The following is a 22,295-nucleotide window of genomic DNA, read 5'->3' as shown; positions in this document are numbered from 1 at the left end:
AGAACAAACAGCAAGATGACCAGTGTGGTCAGAGTGAGGAATAAGAGAAGCAGTGGCAATAAGACCACACAGGCAGGGCCACAGCTCACAGGTCCTTTTGGCTTCAGGCCATAGGAAGATGTTAAGGTTTTATTCCAGTTTGATAGTGGACTCATGTAGATCTTGCACAGGGAAGTGAACGCTGTTAATAAAGAGGCTAGGCTATGGTGACTGCTTTGGGGAAAGTAAGTCATGGTTGGGAGGCAGATTGGAGACAGAGAAAAGGGCTAAAAAGCAATTAGAGTGATAGAGGTGAGCAATGAGAGATTGTGGCTCATAACCCAAGCAGACTACCAGTGAAGGCAGACATAACAGGCATTGGAGACAAATTGCAGAAGAGTAACTCAAATGCAGGTATTTGGCAGATGGCAGTGTCCTGTACACGATTAGAAAAGGCTTATGGAGGCCGGGCGCAGTGGCTCAAGCCTGTAATCCCAGCACTTTGGGAGGCCGAGACGGGCAGATCACAGGATCAGGAGATTGAGACCATCCTGACTAACCCTATGAAACCCTGTCTCTACTAAAAAATACAAAAAACTAGCCAGGCGAGGTGGCGGGAGCCTATAGTCCCAGCTACTCAGGAGGCTGAGGCAGGAGAATGGCATGAACCCGAAAGGTGGAGCTTGCAGTGAGCTGAGATCCGGCCACTGCACTCCAGTTTGGGCAACAGAGTGAGATTCCGTCTCAAAAAAAAAAAAAAAAGAAAAGGCTTATGGAGTTGACTGTTGGGCTGGAGACTTCCAGTTTTTAAGTGTGAAGGCACCAGAAACCTAGGCAAGAGAACTGTTGGAAGAGTAACATCAGTGGGGCAGGCAGTGTACATTAAAGAGAGATGGAAGATGAAGAGCTGGCATGAGTGCATGGTGCTGTGAGCACCAATGAGAGGACACAGCTGGAGGAGTAGTGGGGAGTGAGATGGGAACAAAGGAACAGTTAGATTGGGGAAAATCGCTACTAGAGAGGCATAAAATCTTCAAAAAGAGCTGATTATAGGAACAGTGTTCTGCAAAAGTGGGATGGGATCAACTGCCCTGAGAAGAGTTGGCATCAGTGGGGAAAAAGAATTCTGTGTCACACTGACCCAGGAGGAAAAATACCAATGAGTGTCAGTCAGCCGGTCAGCAGCTTAGCAGTAAGGCAACCGGAAGTTGAGCGCCCGCTAGTGTTGTTTCAGTGCTCTCTGATTCCTATACAGAGAGCGAGGTCCATTCTCAAAATACTTGAGAGTTTTGAGTTTGGGGGAAAGGGAGCAGAATCTCTGTAAAACATGTCATGCTCAATAGCCATTTATTTTTGAAAACAGGTGAGTTTGGAGAACACTTTTACATCTGAGCTGACGATCACAACCTTCTGACAAGAAATAAACTCATATAAAATAAATGTTTTCCCTTTGTTTTGACATAAAGAGTTCAAGTAGCTCGCAGACATACTCTTCTGCAGAGCGCCCTCTGAGGTAACACCTCCTCACAGCTCACCTTTAATCTTCACTCAGCTGTTCACTTTGCCCAATTCTTTGTATAGCAGATGTTTGATAGATGTAAACTATCAAACATGTGCTAATTCATGAGACTGTCTCACAAACTACTCGGCAGGCTTAGAGGAATCCCAAGGATGCAGAAACTGGAAGCTGTTTCCACCTTTAAACCAACAGAATTGACTAAGTTGCAGGATGTAAGAGAGAATAAATTTTCATGAAGTGATCATGAAGATGGGAAAATAGGAGCTGAGAGGAGGACCATTCTTTTATATACATGTGTTTTTTATCAAGCAACTGAATATTGGTAATGTTTTACAACCCCTTAGACCTGCACCTGCCATGCTGCTCTGCACAGCGGCCACTGGGAGGCTCTCTTGACCAGCAGTTTTTTAAGCTAGCACCACAAAAGGGTTAGTTTTTGTGAAAAAGGAGATTAACATTTTGTGAAAAAGGAGATTATCACATGGGTTTTACATATTCAAGCCTGACATACCCATAGAATTTCTATCTACCTCCCAGCTAGGAGTGAGACATTACGTATGGTAGGCACTTGAGTATTTCCTCAACAACTTTAATCTATACTGGTCCTGTGTGTGTGCTGCCTTTTATGAGTGTAAAGATGATGACACTGCCTGTCTTCATGATGGCCTTGGCTGACATATGCAGGCATTCTTGTCACCAAAATTGGGCTGCAAATTCCCATAGACAGAGTAGGCAGCAGAAGTATCTGACCTATGATTAGTAATGTGGTCTCTTGCTTTGCCTGACCAAGCAAAGTCTGTAGAGCATAAGACTAAAAGACACTTTCTGGTCAAAACCAGAAGAAATTTGTCATTCTAAAGAGTTCTTATCACAGCACTTAAAGTGAACTAAATCAATGGCCAGTGCTCTATTTTGCAGATTTACATAGAAAGACTCTTAAGTTATGCTGAGATAGACCTTTGCCCGACCAACTGGAAGAGGATTGTCATAGGAGCCATTCTTCTCAGCTCCAAAGTTTGGGAAGATGTGACTATACGGAATAGGGAATACTGCAAGCTCTTTGTGAACACTAGCATTGAAGACATGTGAGTTTCTAAGGTTTTTGTGAACTTTCTAACCATTTTCATTACCTTATTTGCTCCCATAAATTTAACACTTTAAGACATATTTTTAAAGGCTACAGTGTGCAGATAGGGAAAACACATAAAACCACATACTTCTTTCTATCCAGCTTTAGTATAAAAGTTCATATTTTTTCACTGTTAATGGGTAGGTCGTGGTGAGTTACTGTTGTAATAATCTGCTCTGCTCATAAGTATTTTTCTGGTGGTTTTTGGCAAATACTTCACAAGTGCACCACCAGAACAGCACAGTACAGTGAATATCTTTATGGCTTTTTAGAAGCTGTCTGTAAGTCCCAGTCTCTTTTTAAGGGACACATGTCCGGCTGTTGAAATAATTGACCACTCTTAAGGTCTAGAGCCTCTGGATTATGGAGAAGTTATAGCCTCAGCCTCAGTCACACGTTGTAAATTTGCTTTTGCTGATGTTTTCTCCTTTTTATTTAAAAGTCTGTTTTTTATAGAAACCTTGAGATGCAGAATAGTCACAGATCCCTGTGCCCTCCCCATTAGGAATGTTGCATGTGTTTAGAAATTGGGTCAATGAGTTTGAAGTTCCAGTGTTTCCCTGAGGCAGTATGCAAAAAATTGCCGGGGCATCACACAATGCCCACCACACTCAAGAGGCTCCTGAGGTACTCATACAACCACAGCAGCAATTTGTGGGACTTGAGTTACTAAGGAGAGTGCAAGAAATCTTGCTGAGGTGGTGCCAACATGATACTGAAACATGGGCTTTATGGGGGCTTTCTTCAAGTCTGGCCTTACGACTGTTGTAAAGGGAAGAGCCTTGGAGCGTGTAAGCAGGGTGAGCTAGGGAGGCATTTCCAGCAAACACTCTAGCAGTGTCCACAGGACAGTGAGAATAGCTATGTGGGTGACACTTCAGAAAATATAAGGGAACACATGTTGCGGTCATTGAGCAGCATATGAAGATCAAGATCACGACAGGAAGTGGCAAGAGTTTGTTTTTTTACATTTGCCCATTACTCCAGATAAGACTGTCATGTAGAATGTATGTGATCACAAAGGTGGAGCCTGATGGCTGATTAGAAGTCTCTGCCAATTGCTCTTCTCATAGGAATGACAAATTGAGTAACTATCTAAATAAAAAACACTTTTTTTAGAACTAAAAATAGCTAAATAATTATAGCACCTGGTTTAAACTTTCTATCACTGAAAAAGGCAGTGAACAGGGTAGGAAATACAGTCTTGAGTTGTTGATGCCAGCCCTCCCTTATGTCCTACCAGTGGCCACGTGACAAGAAGAGAATCTGCATGCTTTGGAGAGGGAGAGCACAGCAGTTGTGAGGCTTTGCATTGAACTCAGTGCTGCGTTCTCATAGCAGAAAGCAAAACTGGGCTGAACTCAGCCAGTGCCCACCCACGGATGGGACATTTCTGGTCCTAGCATGAAGGGAATCACCCATTCCAGTGGCTGAAACCTGAGTTGTGGAAAGCCTCACTGCTGTGGGATAAAGTATTCTGGGGTCCTTAATAAACTTGAAACACTGTCTAGGCCACAAGGACTGCAACTCTTAGGCAAATCTGAGAGCGGAGCTGGGCTTGGAGCCAGTGTATTTGAGGGGCATGTGACCTAGAGAGACAGCAGCTGGGGCAGCTCAGGGAGTGCTGTACCACCCCTCCTTCAATCCTAGACAGTGTAGCTCACAACTCTGACAGAGACCTCTGTCTTCTGCTTGAGAAGAGTAAAGAGGACTTTGTCTTGCAACTTGGATACTAGCTCAGCCACAGTAGGAGAGGGCACTGGTCAGAGTCATGAGGCTCCCATTTTGGGTCCTAGCTTTTGGATAATACCTCTAGACAAACCCTGGGCCATGAAGGGAAGAGACTACTGCCTTGAAGGGAAGGACTCGGTAAGGGCAGGATTCTTTACTTTCTGACAAAAGAGCTCTTGGACCCTGAATAATCAGCAGTGGTAAGCAGGTAGGACATGTCACAGGTCTTTAGTGAGACTCAGAGATCTGCTGGCTTCATGTGTGACCCAGCACATTCCCGGCCCTGGTGGCTATGAGGAGAAACAACTTCTGCTTGAGAAAAGCCGAGGGAAGAGTACAGAGGACTTTGTCTTGAACTTAGACATCAGAGCAGCCACAGTGGAGAAAAGCACCAAGTGGCCTGTTAGGGGTCCCTGAATCAGGCCTTGGCTCTTGGATGGCATGTCTGGGCTTACCCTGGGCCAGAGATGAGCCCACTGACCTGAAGAGTGAGTTCCAGGCCAGGCAGCATCCCTCGGGCCTTAATGAACATCAGTGGTGACCTGGCAGCACACCCCATGGGATTGTGATGCTGGTGAACATGGGGACAGACTACTCTGCCTGGGTAATGGGGAGGGGAGAGTGGAAAAGTGTTTGATGGTTTTAATGCCAGCTCAGTCACAGTAAAATAGAGTACCTGGTGATTTCTAAGGTTTATGACCCCAGGCCTAGCCCCCAGATAGCACCTCTGAACCCATCCAGAGGCCGGGGGAACCTGCTACACTTAAGCAAAGGACAGAAGGCTCTCTGGCTTCACTACCTGCTAACTGTAGAGCCTTGGGGCTTTGAGCAAAGTAGCTGGCAGCCAGGGAGTTGTTACAGTAGGGGCCTTGGGCAGTCACAGTGCTATGTGGGCTTCAGATCAGACCCAGTGCTGTCCCAGTTGTAGCAGCCACAGGGGAGCTCCAGGAAGCTTAGCACAGAGAGAGAAACTCTTTTTGTTTGGGGGAAATTAAGAGAAGAAATGAGTCTCTGGCTGCTAATGCAGAGAATTCTTCCAGATCGAATCCAAGATCACTAATGTGCTACCTCTACATATCTGCAAGAACTAATGACATTCTTCATAGACATAGAAATAGAAAAGACAATCCTAAAATTTTTGTGGAATCACAAAAGACACAGAATATTCAAAGCTATTATCAGGAAGAAACGAACAAACAAAACAGAAAGAGTCACATTGTCTGACTTCAAATGATACTCTACAACTATAGTAACCAGAACAGCATGGCACTGGCATGAAAACAGACACATAGACCAATGAGACAGAAGACAGAACTCAGAAACAAATCCACATATCCACAGTGAACTCATTTTCAACAAAGATGCCAATAATATACAATGGGGAAAGGATGGTCTCTTCAATAAACGATGCTGGGAAAACTGGATATCCATATGCAGAAGAATGAAACTAGTTTTTATCTTCACCTTATACAAAACTCAAATCAAAATGCATTGAATATTTAAATTTAAGACCTCAAACTATGAAACTAAAATAAAAGATTAGGAATATTTTTGAAGACATTGGACTGGGAAAAGATTTTTTAATACTCCATAAGCACATGCAACCAAAACAAAAATGGGCAAATGAAGTCACATCAAGTTAAAAATCTTATGCACAGCAAAGGAAACAACAAAGTGAAGAGACAACCCACATTCTGGGAAAAGATATTTGCAAACTATCTGTCAAGAGATTAATTACCAGAATATATGAGAAGTGCAAACAACTCTGTAAGAAAAAAACGAATAATCTGATTTTAAAATGGGCAAAAGATCTGAATAGACATTTCTCAAAAGAAGACGCATTAGCTGCTGATGGCAAATGCTTCTGGTTCCTGCTGCAAGGGAGCTCTAGACAGGAAAATTACCTGAGCTCAGAAGGTCAAGCCTGTGGTGAGCTGTGATTGTGCCACTCTCCAACCTGGTGATAGAGTGAGACTCCATTTCAAAACTTTAAAAAAATACATACAAATGACAAACAGATATGTGAAAAGATACTCAGCATTATTAATCATCAGAGAAATTCAAACCAACACTACAGTGAGAGATCCATCTCACCTCACTTAGAATTACTTTTATCCAAAAGACACGCAATAACAAATGCTGGCAAGGATATGGGAGAAAGGGAAGCCTTGTACACTGTTAGTGGGAATGTAAATTAGTACAACCCCTATGGAGAACAATTTGGGGGTCCTCAAAACTAAAAACAGAGCTACAATATAATCCAGCAATCCTGCTACTGGGTATATACCCAAAATAAAGGAAATCAGTATATCAAAGAGACACCTGCACTCTCATGTATGTTGCAGCACTATTTACAATAACCAAGATTTAGAAGCATCCTGAGTGCCCATCAACAGATGAGTGGATAAAGAAAAGGTACATGTACACAATGGAATACTATTCAACCTTAAAAAATAATGAGATTCTGTTATTTGCAACAACAACATGGATGGAAATGGAGTATAATGAAATGAAGTATTAACTCATTATGTTAAGTGAAACAGCCCAGGCACAGAAAGACAAACTTCCCATGTTCTCACTTTTTATGGGAGTTAAATGTTGAAACAATTTTACTTGTGGAGATAGACAGTAGAAGAATTGTTACCAGGGACTGATAAAGGTAATATGGGGGATGGGGAGTAAGAGGTAATTGTTAATGGGTACAAAAATGTATTTAGAATAAGATGTAGTATTTGATAGCACAACAGGGTGACTATAGTAATTATTTAATTGTACACTTAACAATAATAAAAAGATTATAATTTGATTATTTGTAACACAAAGGAGAAATGTGTGATGGATACTCCATTTACCTTGGTAGGATTAGTACACATCATTGGCCTGTATCAAAATATCCAATATACCCTGTGAATATATAAAGCTATAATGTATGCACAATTTTTTTAAAAGACTATCATTCAGAATTACTACACTGTATGTATACAACTGAAGTAAGGATGTTGTGACTAAGAAAAGACTAGAGACTGTTGGTTGCTGTTGAAATGGCTGTTGGTGAAAATGACCACTTTACTGATAGTATAAACGGGTGATGATGTTTGATGTTGCTAGTAGCCATTTTAGCAAAAGATGTGGCAGAAAATGAATTTGAAACAATTAGAAGTACTTTGAAAATTGCAGACACTAAACTGACTTTGATCACTGCCGTCATCAGTCTGCAGACTGATTTCTCAAAGGAAACAAAATTTGTAATTATGAACACCTAGCTCTGCTATAATTGTGGCTAAATTATTCTCAAAATTTGCAACTAAACTGGCTGGGCTCTAGTTCTAGTTACAAGGTCAAGGAATATGCAAGTTCCCACAGATGTGAGCTCCAGGAGCAGTGGTGGTAAAGGCCGGCTGTAAGAAAACCAATTCTACACAATTCTGTTTGTGAATGCGGAAGCACCAGAAGCAATGCTCTGAAAAGGCTGCTTTTGTTCATGATCTTTGGAAATTGGAAAGCATTACAACAAAGTGTTTATTACACATTTACGTTGTCTCCCTGCTGTTGATTATGCATAATAATCTTGTTTTGACTGTAAATTGGACCATTTAATAATGAGTGTCTATCAGGTTTTTCTTAAAACTCTTCAACATCTTCATGTCTTGTTGAAATATATTTTCCTTCAAAATATCAGTTAAAATGAGCAGCTGCTCTTAAGAAAATTTGCTGTACCTGTAAAGGGTATGCTATTCAGTCACTTTAAAAAAAAAAAAAAAAAAAAAAAAAAAAAAACTAAGAGGTTCCATATCCTGCAGGCATAATGCTTATCTTCAGTAACTAAACCTCTATTAATAGGCATAATAATTTAATAAAATATTATATTTCTAAACAGTCAAAATGTGTTCATGGAAAAATATAATATAAAAGACATAAATACAAAAGTCCTGTTTAGCTGATTATTAAAACATTGTCTGATTTACATTTCTATAGCCCTGTGGTCATATGAACAGGTAATTGATGTTGGAAGTAGTTTCAGATAGGTTTTCAGTTAAACAAATGAGAAAACTACATCTCTGTGCATATTTTAACTGCTCTTCCAGAGAACATCAAACATTTGTTGACTTAGCCAGTGGATAAGATATTAAAACTTTAAAACCAAGAAACTAAATATGTTGTTCAGGTATTGATTATTTTTATACAATTAAGTCTTTACAGGGATTCCTGTGAAAGTAGTTCTATATTATTTTATATTCATTTGTTTAAACATTTAACAAGAAGCCAGGTACACTGGCTGACACCTATAATTCCAGCAATTTTGGAGGCCAAGGTAAGAGGATCACTTGAGCACAGAAGTTTGAGACCAGCTTGGGCAACAAAGACCCTGTCTCTAATTGAATTTTTATTTTAAATTAGCCCAGCTCAGTGGCACAAGCCTGTGGTCTCAGTGACTTGAAAAGCTTAGGTAAATGGATTGATTGAGCCCCGGAGTTTGAGGCTGGTGTTGGCTAGGATCATGCCACTGCACTTTAGCCTGAGTGACAGACTGAGACCATGTTTCTTTAAAAAAAAAAAAAAAAAAAAAAAAGGTGAAGGCAGCTGTATGATCATCTGACAGAAAGCTGCTCTCAGCCTTTCTCTCTCTCAGTGCCTTCAACTCATCCCCAACATTCTGTTCTGGCCATGGGTGACAGAAGCTGAGCACCTTGGGGTTTTATTTCCAGCTCAGGAGAAACACTGAGTGTGTAAGTCCCGTGCCCTACCAGAAGTCATATCATAAAGTGAGTTTAGTCTAGCCAAGATGTCTCTCTTTAATCTTTCTGCCTTCCAATGTTTAAAGAGTATTCCTGTCACTAGACACTAGTGACAGTTTCTCATCTTCGTAATTTCAAGGTGAGTAGAAACTGGCGTTATGCCCTTTGACATAGTCTCATGCACTGAGGCAGAGGGAGGGGATTCCCTTTCCCATCAAATGTAGCTTATATACGTATTTGGGATGAATCCTTGTTGTATCAGAGTTTTTCCTCCTCAGAAATAACAGGGTGGCTCTCTCTGGATCCATTTGTTGCCATGGTGATGTGCCCATGGCTTTTGTTGGTGCTTTTCGACTTCAGTAAGCCTCTTTCTGTTATCCTTGTGAAAATGTCTGCAAGTTCTTCAGAGCTAATAAATGGCATTCATCATTCCTGTCATCTGATCACTATTAGGGGGCCTTGTGAGTGAGCATGGAGTCTGAGCTGTGCGCCTGCACTAAGGGAACTCTCAAGAATGAGCCCCGAGTCAGCAACACAAATGCATAAGAGGTGGTCACCTTTCTCCTCATCCCAGACTCAGGGTGCTGGATGCAGAAGGGAGTGCAAGCAACTGTGCCTTGTTTGGACATTACCATAGGAATCCAACTGGGTAGCCTTTATTTGTTTCAAAACAGAATTTAGAGATATCTTAGTAGCTCAGAATATATTTTTTAATTAATAGAAATAAATTTTATTAAATGACTTAACAGAAAAAACTACTACATGATTAGTACATGAACTAAACTTATGTAGTATTGTTTGAAGGGTATCTACAAAATTCTCACCCTAATGTTTTCTTGCAAAAGAAGTGAAAATATAAAGTGCAGAGACATTCTGTAACAAGGAACCACTGAGAAACACAAAATATTTAAAAGTCATGTAAAATTTATATGCATTTTTGAAGATTATAAAATAATCAGTTGGCATCAGATTTTTCATTTTAGCAACATTTATAGAATTATTTTCTAGTGGAAGTTTTCACACAGCTTTTGAAAAAAATATTAAAACTGAAAACTTCCTTGTATTTTGTAAACTACTGGGGTTCCAATTCAGTGTGCTTTTTTTATATTTATGAGGACCACCTACAGCATGTCATATCATGGGTCTTTGAGTGAAAATGAAATAAAGGCATTCTCACATTCTGTACATTCATAGGTTTTACCTCAGAAATGAGTTTTTTTCTTGTCTTCAGGTGGAACTGGAACAAGTAAAGGCATTACCACATGTTTGTATTTATAAGACTTTTCTTCACTGAACCCTGTTATGTTTTCAAAGAGAAATGACAAAAACTGAAGATTTTACCATGTTTCTTAAAAGTTTGTGTTTTTCTCCATTTTAAATCCTAAAATGTCTTTAAAAGCAAGTGGGAAAATTAAGTTTATTATCACGTTTCTTACATTTATGATTTTTCCCCAGTATCAGTTTTTCTAAGTTTTCAAAGAGAACTGAGAAAATTGCAGGCTTTCCCGTGTTTATTACATCTATAGGGTTTCTCTTCAGTGTGTGCTTTTTCATGTGTTCTAATAGAACTAGAACATATAATTGCTTTACCACATTTCTTACATCAGAATGTTTACAAAAATATCCCAGTGGGCTAACATTGTCTATGTTGGTTTTGTTGTGTTCCCCCTCCCACAGAAATGAGCTTGAAAGACAGTTTTTGCAGCTAATTGACTATAACATCAAAGTTTCTGGAAGTGTTTATGCCAAGTACTATTTTCATCTTCGATCCTTGGCAAAGGACAATAGCTTGCATTTGCCAGTTTATCTTCTCAACAAAGAAAGAGCACAGAACCTGGAAGTAAGGCGATGAAGTCACTAAGGAGGGTTTTCTGTCAACCACCAAAGCCAACATCTGTAACTAGATTAGATTAAGTAGTGATGAGAAAAATGAAAAGCTACAAAATTAACTTACATGCTGAAGAGCTTATTAACCTTTTGGTATCTTATTTCCTGTATTATTTATGGTTTATACAATAATTCACATTATTTAAAAATTATAGATCTCTTCTGTGACCATAATTCAGAATATTTTTTAACCAAATTTAATTCATGCTTAGTGGTATTCTTTTTGAATTGCTGCCCTTTCAAATAAGCATACATGAATAATTTCTTGTAATTCCATTTTAAATGATATGTGCATATATAATGCACTTACCACTTTTGCCTGTTTTTTATTACTTAGTTTGCAAATTTATGTCATTTTCTATTGTATATATTACAGTACAACCAGTCCCATAAGTTTGTTAGGCAAAGAATTAGTACTTAAGCCAAGAGACCTACACTTAGTCTGTATAAGGTATGAGCATCTCAGGTAGTGGATGCAAGAAATACATGGGTTTTACTGGAAATGGTAACTTTTGGGGGGCAAAGCAATATTTATGGTTTGTGACTTCTGGTTTCAGTTGTGAGCAAAGTTACAACTGAAATGGATGCATATTTAAAATTAGTACTTTCTGTGGTACCTTGGAAGTACTTTCAAATAATATACCTTCTACCATAATTAATGTGTCAGGTTCTGCCTTTTGATGCTTTACTCGTTCGACCTCTTTGATGTTCCAGTGCACGCCAGCACACATCTGCTTCATTCAAATTTGCTTTGAGGGTATAATAACTACTGCAGATTGGGTAGAATCTGAATACATTAATAAGCTATAAATTTTCCTTTGCTCCAGCAATCTAATCATAGCCCTTAAAGGAGATTACCTTAGTGAGGTGGCAGGGAGTAGCATCCCTGGAACCTGGCAGTGTGAACCTCAGCCAAAGTAGCTGTAACTGTGAACTATCTAAAGGAGTGTGCATGTGGGGCTTATCATCAAAGGTGTTTGTTAAAAGGTTGGAGCCCTTTTAAAAATTGTAACTGTTTTCTGTTTCATTGACTTTCTTAGGCTGTTTCAAGGATAGAAGACACCAAAATCTTTTATAGTGCTACCATGAGAAGGTCCTTCAGCGCTGATAATTTCATTACTCTTCAGCGCTCTAAAGCCATTATCTCTTGAAAGAAGAAATGAGGGGCTATATCATCTGAACCCCTCATCAAAAAAGACCGGAAAATATTACCTTTCCTGCTCAACAACTAGAAAAGTTAGTATTTTCAAAAGAAGAAAGATCTCAAAGTTGAGAGACTTGTGGACAACTAGGATGTACTCCACAGGAAAAAAATGGGAGGGCGGAGCAAGATGGCCAAATAGGAACAGCTCCAGTCTCCAACTCCCGGCGCAAGTGACACAGAAGACCAGTGATTTCTGCATTTTCAACGGAGGTACTGGGGCCATCTCACTGGGGAGTGTCGGACAATCGGTGCTGGTCAGCTGCTGCAGCCCGACTAGGGAGGGCTGAAGCAGGGCGAGGCATTGCCTCACCTGGGAAGCACAAGGGGGAAGGGAATCCCTTCTCCTAGCCAGGCGAACTGAGACACACAACACCTGGAAAATCGGGTAATTCCCACCCCAAAACTGCGCTTTAAGGAAACGGGCACACCAGAAGACTATACCCACACCTGGCCGGGAGGGTCCCACGGCCACGGAGCCTCCCTCATTGCTAGCATAGCAGTCTGCAGTCTAACCACAAGACAACAGCGAGGCTGGGGGAGGGGCGCCTGCCATTGCTGAGGCTTAAGTAGGTAAATAAAGCCGCTGGGAAGCTCGAACTGGGTGGAGCTCACAGCAGCTCAAGGAAACCTGCCTGTCTCTGTAGACTCCACCTCTGGGGACAGGGCACAGCTAAAAAAACAACAGGGGAAGCAGCAGAGGCCTGTGCAGACCCGAACTCAACTCTGTCTGACAGCTTTGAAGAGAGCAGTGGATCTCCCAACATGGAGGTTGAGATCTGAGAACGGACAGACTGCCTGCTCAAGTGGGTCCCTGAACCCTGAGTAGCCTAACTGGGAGACATCCCCCACTAGGGACAGTCTGACACCCCACACCTCACAGGGTGGAGTACACCCCTGAGAGGAAGCTTCCAAAGTAAGAATCAGACAGGTAAACTCACTGTTCAGCAATATTGTATCTTCTGCAACCTCGGCTGCTGATAACCAGGCAAACAGGGTCTGGAGTGGACCTCAAGCAATCTCCAACAGACCTACAGCTGAGAGTCCTGACGATTAGAAGGAAAACTACCAAACAGGAAGAACACCTATACCAAAACCCCATCAGTACGTCACCATCATCAAAGACCAGAAGCAGATAAAACCACAAAGATGGGGAAAAAGCAGGGCAGAAAAGCTGGAAATTCAAAAAATAAGAGCGCATCTCCCCCTGCAAAGGAGCGCAGCTCATCGCCAGCAACGGATCAAAGCTGGTCAGAGAATGACTTTGACGAGATGAGGGAAGAAGGCTTCAGTCCATCAAACTTCTCAGAGCTAAAGGAGGAATTACGTACCCAGCGCAAAGAAACTAAAAATCTTGAAAAAAGAGTGGAAGAATTGATAGCCAGAATAATTAATGCAGAGAAGGTCATAAATGAAATGACAGAGATGAAAACCCTGACACAAGAAATACGTGACAAATCCACAAGCTTCAGTAACCGACTTGATCAACTGGAAGAAAGAGTATCAGCGATTGAGGATCAAATGAATGAAATGAAGTGAGAAGAGAAACCAAAAGAAAAAAGAAGAAAAAGAAATGAACAAAGGCTGCAAGAAGTATGGGATTATGTAAAAAGACCAAATCTACGTCTGATTGGGATGCCTGAAAGTGAGGGGGAAAATGGAACCAAGTTGGAAAACACTCTTCAGGATATCATCCAGGAGAACTTCCCCAACATAGTAGGGCAGGCCAACATTCAAATTCAGGAAATACAGAGAACACCACAAAGATACTCCTCCAGAAGAGCAACTCCAAGACACATAATTGCCAGATTCACCAAAGTTGAAATGAAGGAAAGAATCTTAAGGTCAGCCAGAGAGAAAGGTCGGGTTACCCACAAAGGGAAGCCCATCAGACTAACAGCAGACCTCTCGGCAGAAACTCTACAAGCCAGAAGAGAGTGGGGGCCAATATTCAACATTCTTAAAGAAAATAATTTTAAACCCAGAATTTCATATACAGCCAAACTAAGTTTCATCAGTGAAGGAGAAATAAAATCCTTTACAGATAAGCAAATGCTTAGAGATTTTGTCACCACCAGGCCTGCCTTACAAGAGACCCTGAAGGAAGCCCTAAACATGGAAAGGAACAACCGGTACCAGCTATTGCAAAAACATGCCAAAATGTAAAGACCATCAAGGCTAGGAAGAAACTGCATCAACTAACGAGCAAAGTAACCAGTTAATATCATAATGGCATGATCAAGTTCACACATAACAATATTAACCTTAAATGTAAATGGACTAAATGCTCCAATTAAAAGACACAGACTGGCAAACTGGATAAAGAGTCAAAACCCATCAGTCTGCTGTATTCAGGAGACCCATCTCACATGCAGAGACATACATAGGCTCAAAATAAAGGGATGGAGGAAGATCTACCAAGCAAATGGAGAACAAAAAAAAGCAGGGGTTGCAATCCTAGTCTCTGATAAAATAGACTTTAAACCATCAAAGATCAAAAGAGACAAAGAAGGCCATTACATAATAGTAAAGGGATCAATTCAACAGGAAGAGCTAACTATCCTAAATATATATGCACCCAGTACAGGAGCACCCAGATTCATAAAGCAAGTCCTTAGAGACTTACAAAGAGACTTAGACTCCCATACAATAATAATGGGAGACTTGAACACTCCACTGTCAACATTAGACAGATCATCAAGACAGAAAGTTAACAAGGATATCCAGGAATTGAACTCATCTCTGCACCAAGTGGACCTAATAGACATCTACAGAACTCTCCACCCCAAATCAACAGAATATACATTCTTCTCAGCACCACATCGCACTTATTCCAAAATTGACCACATAATTGGAAGTAAAGCACTCCTTAGCAAATGTAAAAGAACAGAAATTATAACAAACTGTCTCTCAGACCACAGTGCAATCAAACTAGAACTCAGGACTAAGAAACTCAATCAAAACCGCTCAACTACATGGAAACTGAACAACCTGCTCCTGAATGACTACTGGGTACATAACGAAATGAAGGCAGAAATAAAGATGTTCTTTGAAACCAATGAGAACAAAGATACAACATACCAGAATCTCTGGGACACATTTAAAGCAGTGTGTAGAGGGAAATTTATAGCACTAAATGCCCACAAGAGAAAGCAGGAAAGATCTAAAATTGACACTCGAACATCACAATTAAAAGAATTGGAGAAGCAAGAGCAAACACATTCAAAAGCTAGCAGAAGGCAAGAAATAACTAAGATCAGAGCAGAACTGAAGGAGATGGAGACACAAAAAACCCTCCAAAAAATCAATGAATCCAGGAATTGGTTTTTTGAAAAGATCAACAAAATTGACAGACCGCTAGCAAGACTAATAAAGAAGAAAAGAGAGAAGAATCAAATAGACACAATTAAAAATGATAAAGGGGATATCACCACCGACCCCACAGAAATACAAACTACCATCAGAGAATACTATAAACACCTCTATGCAAATCAGCTAGAAAATCTAGAAGAAATGGATAATTTCCTGGACACTTAAACTCTTCCAAGACTAAACCAGGAAGAAGTTGAATCCCTGAATAGACCAATAGCAGGCTCTGAAATTGAGGCAATAATTAACAGCCTACCAACCAAAAAAAGTCCAGGACCAGATGGATTCACAGCTGAATTCTACCAGAGGTACAAGGAGGAGCTGGTACCATTCCTTCTGAAACTATTCCAATCAACAGAAAAAGAGGGAATCCTCCCTAACTCATTTTATGAGGCCAACATCATCCTGATACCAAAGCCTGCCAGAGACACAACAAAACAGAAAATTTTAGACCAATATCCCTGATGAACATCGATGCAAAAATCCTCAATAAAATACTGGCAAACCGGATTCAGCAGCACATCAAAAGCTTATCCACCATGATCAAGTGGGCTTCATCCCTGGGACCCAAGGCTGGTTCAACATTCGCAAATCAATAAACATAATCCAGCATATAAACAGAACCAAAGACAAGAACCACATGATTATCTCAATAGATGCAGAAAAGGCTTTTGACAAAATTCAACAGCCCTTCATGCTAAACACATTCAATAAATTCGGTATTGATGGAATGTACCTCAAAATAATAAGAGCTATTTATGACAAACCCACAGCTAATATCATACTGAATGGGCAAAAACTGGAAAAATTCCCTTTGAAAACTGGCACAAGACAGGGATGCCCTCTCTCACCACTCCTATTCAACATAGTGTTGGAAGTTCTGGCTAGGGCAATCAGTCAAGAGAAAGAAATCAAGGGTATCCAGTTAGGGAAAGAAGAAGTCAAATTGTCCCTGTTTGCAGATGACATGATTGTGTATTTAGAAAACCCCATTATCTCAGCCCAAAATCTCCTTAAGCTGATAAGCAACTTCAGCAAAGTCTCAGGATACAAAATTAATGTGCAAAAATCACAAGCATTCTTATACACCAGTAACAGACAAACAGAGAGCCAAATCATGAATGAACTTCCATTCACAATTGCTTCAAAGAGAATCAAATACCTAGGAATCCAACTTACAAGGGATGTAAAGGACCTCTTCAAGGAGAACTACAAACCACTGCTCAGTGAAATAAAAGAGGACACAAACAAATGGAAGAACATACCATGCTCATGGATAGGAAGAATCAATATCATAAAAATGGCCATACTGCCCAAAGTTATTTATAGATTCAATGCCATCCCCATCAAGCTACCAATGAGTTTCTTCACCGAATTGGAAAAAAACTGCTTTAAAGTTCATATGGAACCAAAAAAGAGCCCGCATTGCCAAGACAATCCTAAATCAAAAGAACAAAGCTGGAGGCATCACGCTACCTGACTTCAAACTATACTACAAGGCTACAGTAACCAAAACAGCATGGTACTGGTACCAAAACAGAGATATAGACCAATGGAACAGAACAGAGTCCTCAGAAATAATACCACACATCTACATCCATCTGATCTTTGACAAACCTGAGAGAAACAAGAAATGGGGAAAGGACTCCCTATTTAATAAATGGTGCTGGGAAAATTGGCTAGCCATAAGTAGAAAGCTGAAACTGGATCCTTTCCTTACTCCTTATACGAAGATTTATTCAAGATGGATTAGAGACTTAAATGTTAGACCTAATACCATAAAAACCCTAGAAGAAAACCTAGGTGGTACCATTCAGGACATAGGCATGGACAAGGACTTCATGTCTAAAACACCAAAAGCAACGGCAGCCAAAGCCAAAATTGACAAATGGGATCTAATTAAACTAAAGAGCTTCTGCACAGCAAAAGAAACTACCATCAGAGTGAACAGGCAACCTACAGAATGGGAGAAAATTTTTGCAATCTACTCATCTGACAAAGGGCTAATATCCAGAATCTACAAAGAACTCAAACAAATTTACAAGAACACAACATCTTATACTTCCTCATTAAACAACAACAGTCTCCAAGCCTGGGATGGCTGAGTCTGCAAATCATATTTGAGAGTGAGAGGATGTCAGAGCTGGAAGGGGTCTCAGTCTTCTCTTAAAGAAAAGATGCTGGGCCAGGTGTGGTGGCTTATACCTGTAATCCCAGTACTTTGGGAGGCTGAAGCGGGCAGATCACGAGATCAGGACATCGAGACCATCCTGGCTAACACAGTGAAAGCCCGTTTCTACTAAAAATACAAAAAAAAAAAAAAAACTGGGGACGGGGGCAGGCACCTGTAGTCCCAGCTACTTGGGAGGGCGAGGGCGGCGGATGGCGTGAAGCTGGGAGGCGGGGCTTGCAGTAAGCTGAGATCACGCCACTACCTGTAATCCCGGATGAATGAGCCAGTCACTGTCTCAAAAAAAAGAAAAAAAATGATGTTGGGCAAGCCACTCCCTTGGACCTGAATTCTAGACCTTCCCTGACACCCAGGGGTTAAGTGCTTTTTTGAGAAGCTGGTTGATGTATTTTTTTTTTTTTTCCAGGTTGCACTAGCTTGGTCTAGACAGCTCCCAGGATCTGGTTCTAGTTGCGTCCCTCTGTAACCTCACCTTCCACTCCCACCTCCTGGCCCTCCAGCCATAGGAACTTTTCTGAACATATTCTGATCCTGCTGTTCATATGCTTTTCTCTACACCAGGCCGAGAGAGGGACAAGGCATCCTTTAAACCCAGATCCCTGTCCACTGACCTTCCCCTGATCTTCCAGGTGGGGTCGCTCTTCCCCCGCTCCCTCTGTGCATTGTACACACTGTGTGGATTCTGACCACACTCTAGGGCTACTCACAAGGCCCAGCAGACCTGCAGGGTGTGTTCCCAACCTTCCTCCTAAAGTGAACTCTCATCACTCCCATAGCAGTCCCTCAGATGCACCAGGACCCCTCCTGCCACAGGGCCTTTGCACACACTGTGCTTTCCCTAGAGTCCTCTACTCCTCTTTGCAATGGCCTTGGATTATAGTGAAAATGGTCCACATCTTTGTTAGGATTATTTGTTTAATGTCTGTGCCTTCACTGAGCAGCAAGCCCTGTGGGGCATAGACTATGACTTTTTTTCTCTAGTGTAGAGCCCAGCGTGTAGCAGATCTAACAAAGACTTGGTGACTATATGTTAAATCTATACAGATGATCCTCCATGACTTTAGGAGCTCCTCAAGGGTAGGGTCTTCTTAATTTTGTATCTCTAGCACTTAGAACAGAGCCTGAGATCAGGTACTATTTTGCTTACCATTCATTGACTAAATAAGTGAACTTAATTATCCTTTCCTAGAGTTTAGTTTGTCAACTAGAAAACTTGGGAGGTAAACAAGATCAGGGTCTCTTACACTCTTTTTTAAAATGGTCATAGCTTCTTGGATGGGGCAAAGAACCCCTTTTTTTCTAAGCTAACTTGTCCCACTTACCAATAAAAAAATGACAAGCCAAACAACAACAAATTGGATAGAAATATAATAATTTAAAATATTCACTCATGCTTTTTTTTTTTTTTTTTTTTGGCTGGCAATCCTCTTGTTCTTTTTGCCTTCTTTTTTTCTTTTCCATTCTCTCTATTAATTGTTAGATTCCAACTAGATCAGAGTTTTCCATCACCTTAGGAAAAAATTGTTGCTTCAGAAAGGCAAAGAGAAAAAAGTTCTCACCTCTCAACTTCAAATTAGACTGTTGAAACCAGTGGCTTGGTGTCACCAGGGGCCCTTCTGGAAGCAGACACACAGGTGAAATTGAGGAGAATTGAATGAGTTAAGGGGCTATTTACAGAGGTTTGGGCCACATTCAGGGAGACACATAGCCACTGGCACCAGGACATCTTTACCACCCTAAGCTAGAGGAGTGAAAGGGAAGAGAAAGTGTGTTAGGCTGTCCTTGCACTGCTATAAAGAAATACCAGAGGATGGGTAATTTATAAGAAAAGAAGTTGCATGGGCTTATGGTTCTGCAGGCTGGACAAGAAGTAAAGTGGCATCTGCTTCTGGGGAGGCCCCAGGGAGCTTTTACTCATGGTGGAAGGTGAAGCAGGAGCAAGAGAGAGAGGGAGCAGGTGCCACATACTTTTAAGCAGCCAGATTTCATGAGAAGTCACTCACTATAACCAGGACAGCTCCAAGGGGATGGCACTAAGTAATTTATTTAAAAAAATAAATAAATAAATAAACACCCCCATGATCCAATCACTTCCCAGCAGGCCCCACTCTGACATTGGCAATCACATTTCAACATGGGGTTCAGATGGGGACACAGTTCCAAACCATACCAGAAAGCCTAGCAGAAAGGACTGCTTGGCAGGAGCTGGGGCATTCAACCAGGGACCTAGCAGGGGTGGAGCTGGGGGACGACATGCCGCTCTCCATGCTCGTCTTCCTTTAGACTCTGCTAGGGCAACCCTTGCCTAAACTCAGCCAGGAACCAGGAGGCAAGGGAGTCACGGATAAAGCCCATGCAGGGGAGCCGCCCAGAGCAGAGTGAGGGGCAAAGTGAAGGCCTCCAGAACAGATCAACGCTGGCTTCAGAGAAGGACGCTTAGAAGGAACTCAGCAACTCATTTATGCCACAGCAATAAATGTGGAAAAAATGTAATAAGAAGTTCTCAGAGTCAGATTTCCTTCCCTCTCCCCATCTTCATCCCTCAAAACAGATAAAAACCTTTGAAACTGGCACAAAGGACAGGCATTTGGGGCGGAAGGTAGTGGGTGGTTGGGTTGAAGGAGCCAACTGAGGGCTGTGTCATACTGAGGTAGAAGTGGAATTCGACTTTAGAGGTGAGGCTCAGACACTGGACCAAATTAAGGACTGGCTAAAATAGGACCTGGGTGGAAGCAGCTTTCCATAAGACACGCCCATCAGCGTGCCACATCAGCTTACCATTACCATGACAACACCTGGCAGTTACCACCCCTTTCTATGGCAATAATCCAATAACCTCAAAGTTACACTTTTTCTATAAGTTTCTGCATAAACTACCCCTTAATCTACATGTGATTAAAAGTGGGTATAAATACGCACGCAGAACTGCTTAGAGGTGCTGCTTCTCTCAGTGCACTGCTCATGGGGTAGTCCTGCTCTGCAGGAGCAGTCCTGGAGCTGCCACACTGCCACTTCAGTAAAGCCACTTTCTGTTACTCTACCACTGGCTTACTCTTGAATTTCTTCCCAGGTGCAGCCAAGAACCCTCAAAGGCTGAGCCCCACTTAGGGGCTCACCTGCCCCATGTCAATATCCCCTAGACTGAGTTCCTTAACAGTAAAGAACTGAAGCGGTAGATTAACCCCAAAAGCTGAGTGCCTGGGGAGCCTAAGCCACACTTCCAGTGGAGCCCAGAGAAACAGCAAGTCTCCTGAGAGCCTCCAGCACCAGCAGGGTACATCAGCATCAGAGCTGTGGTGGACTCTAATAAAGCACAAGAGCCCCCCAGCCCATGTTTCCTGCAGACCCACGCAGGGTAGGAGAGCCCCCTTTAGGTTCCATGTGTTTCACCTGCGTACACCCCAAGAAGGTATAGAGGTTGCTGAGACCAGAAGTCAGGGAGACCAAGGAGGTCACTCAGCAGATGTCGACATTCACAGACAATGATGCTTAAAAGCCAGACCCCACACATGAGCTTCTTGAAGTTCTGCAACTTCCCTGAGGAGGAGAGGGGAAACCTCATGCAAAGACTGAATTTACTCAGTTACTAACATGAAGTTTCAGCTCTGGTAGGGAAGGGAGGTTGAGAGAGAAACTAAGTTCGTCTATAAAAACATCAAGCTGTGTTTCTTTCATGCACACCTGAGTTGTGGCCCTGTTGAATAGATGTCTCCTCGATTGGATCAGGTGAGCCTTTGTGTGGCCCAGCAAGGCTTCAGAACTCACTTGTAAAAGTATAGAATGGACAAGTATCACAAGAGAGGGGACACTTGCCTGGCCTCCCCATCCTTTCCTCTGTCATTTAGCTTTTGTTTTGAATATAGGGTAAGTAAAAAGATTAAAAGCCCCACATGACCTTGGAACTTCATCCCTTAGATGGTAGAGAGACTCACAAAACACAACATACCTTTGAAACTATTTTACCCTCTGGCCTGTGTCACCAGGAAAAACTCTCTCATTGCTCTGCTGACCCCTGGTTGTCGGCCCACACCTTGGAATCCTAGTTTCCAGGCCACAGAAGCCGGTTGATAATAAAAAATGAATCCACTAAGTTTGCACCTGAATTTTTTCCTGCAAGCATCTAAGGAATTGACACCATCTTCTTACCAAAAAATCTATCACTTCTACTGCATTTCATCAGAGTTGCAAGGGATTACAGCTAAGTCTGTAAGGGAATAATAAAATGCAAGAAACTGAAGATCATTTAGGGCTGAGAGATGAGTTAATTCAGATAAGAAAATGAAGACCCAAGGAGAAAAAAAATTATTTCCCAAAAGACCATGTTCTAAGTTAAAGACATAAATCAGGTCTCTTGATTGAAAGACCAAAGTCTTTTCTTTCTGCCATTGTGACCCCCCACACTACCACAATCCCCATCTACATCAGGAAGTTATGGCTGGCACCTTCCACAGATGGACCTGAGTACACTGTCTACCCCAGGCCCCATACTCAGCACTGGGGGATTACATGAGGAGAAGACAGATCTGGTTGCTGCCTTTGAAGTGTAGACACCT

At 41.6% G+C, this 22,295-nt stretch overlaps 1 protein-coding gene across 1 annotated transcript in view; it reads left to right on the top strand.

The window, feature by feature from the left end:
• The window catches only part of LOC111529995 (cyclin-Y-like protein 2), a 48,065-nt gene extending 35,933 nt beyond the window's left edge, over nt 1-12,132 (top strand). Inside the window, exons 8-10 of the mRNA XM_023197030.1 lie at nt 2,417-2,583; nt 10,772-10,934; nt 12,022-12,132. Coding sequence (XP_023052798.1) covers nt 2,417-2,583; nt 10,772-10,934; nt 12,022-12,132 — 441 coding nt within the window. The remainder of the gene's footprint in view (nt 1-2,416; nt 2,584-10,771; nt 10,935-12,021) is intronic.
• Nucleotides 12,133-22,295: the final 10,163 nt, after the last annotated feature.

This window comes from Piliocolobus tephrosceles, chromosome 21 (genome assembly GCF_002776525.5).
Source record: "Piliocolobus tephrosceles isolate RC106 chromosome 21, ASM277652v3, whole genome shotgun sequence".
Classification (NCBI taxonomy): Eukaryota; Metazoa; Chordata; class Mammalia; order Primates; family Cercopithecidae; genus Piliocolobus; species Piliocolobus tephrosceles.
This window is presented reverse-complemented; position numbering and strand designations above follow the sequence as displayed.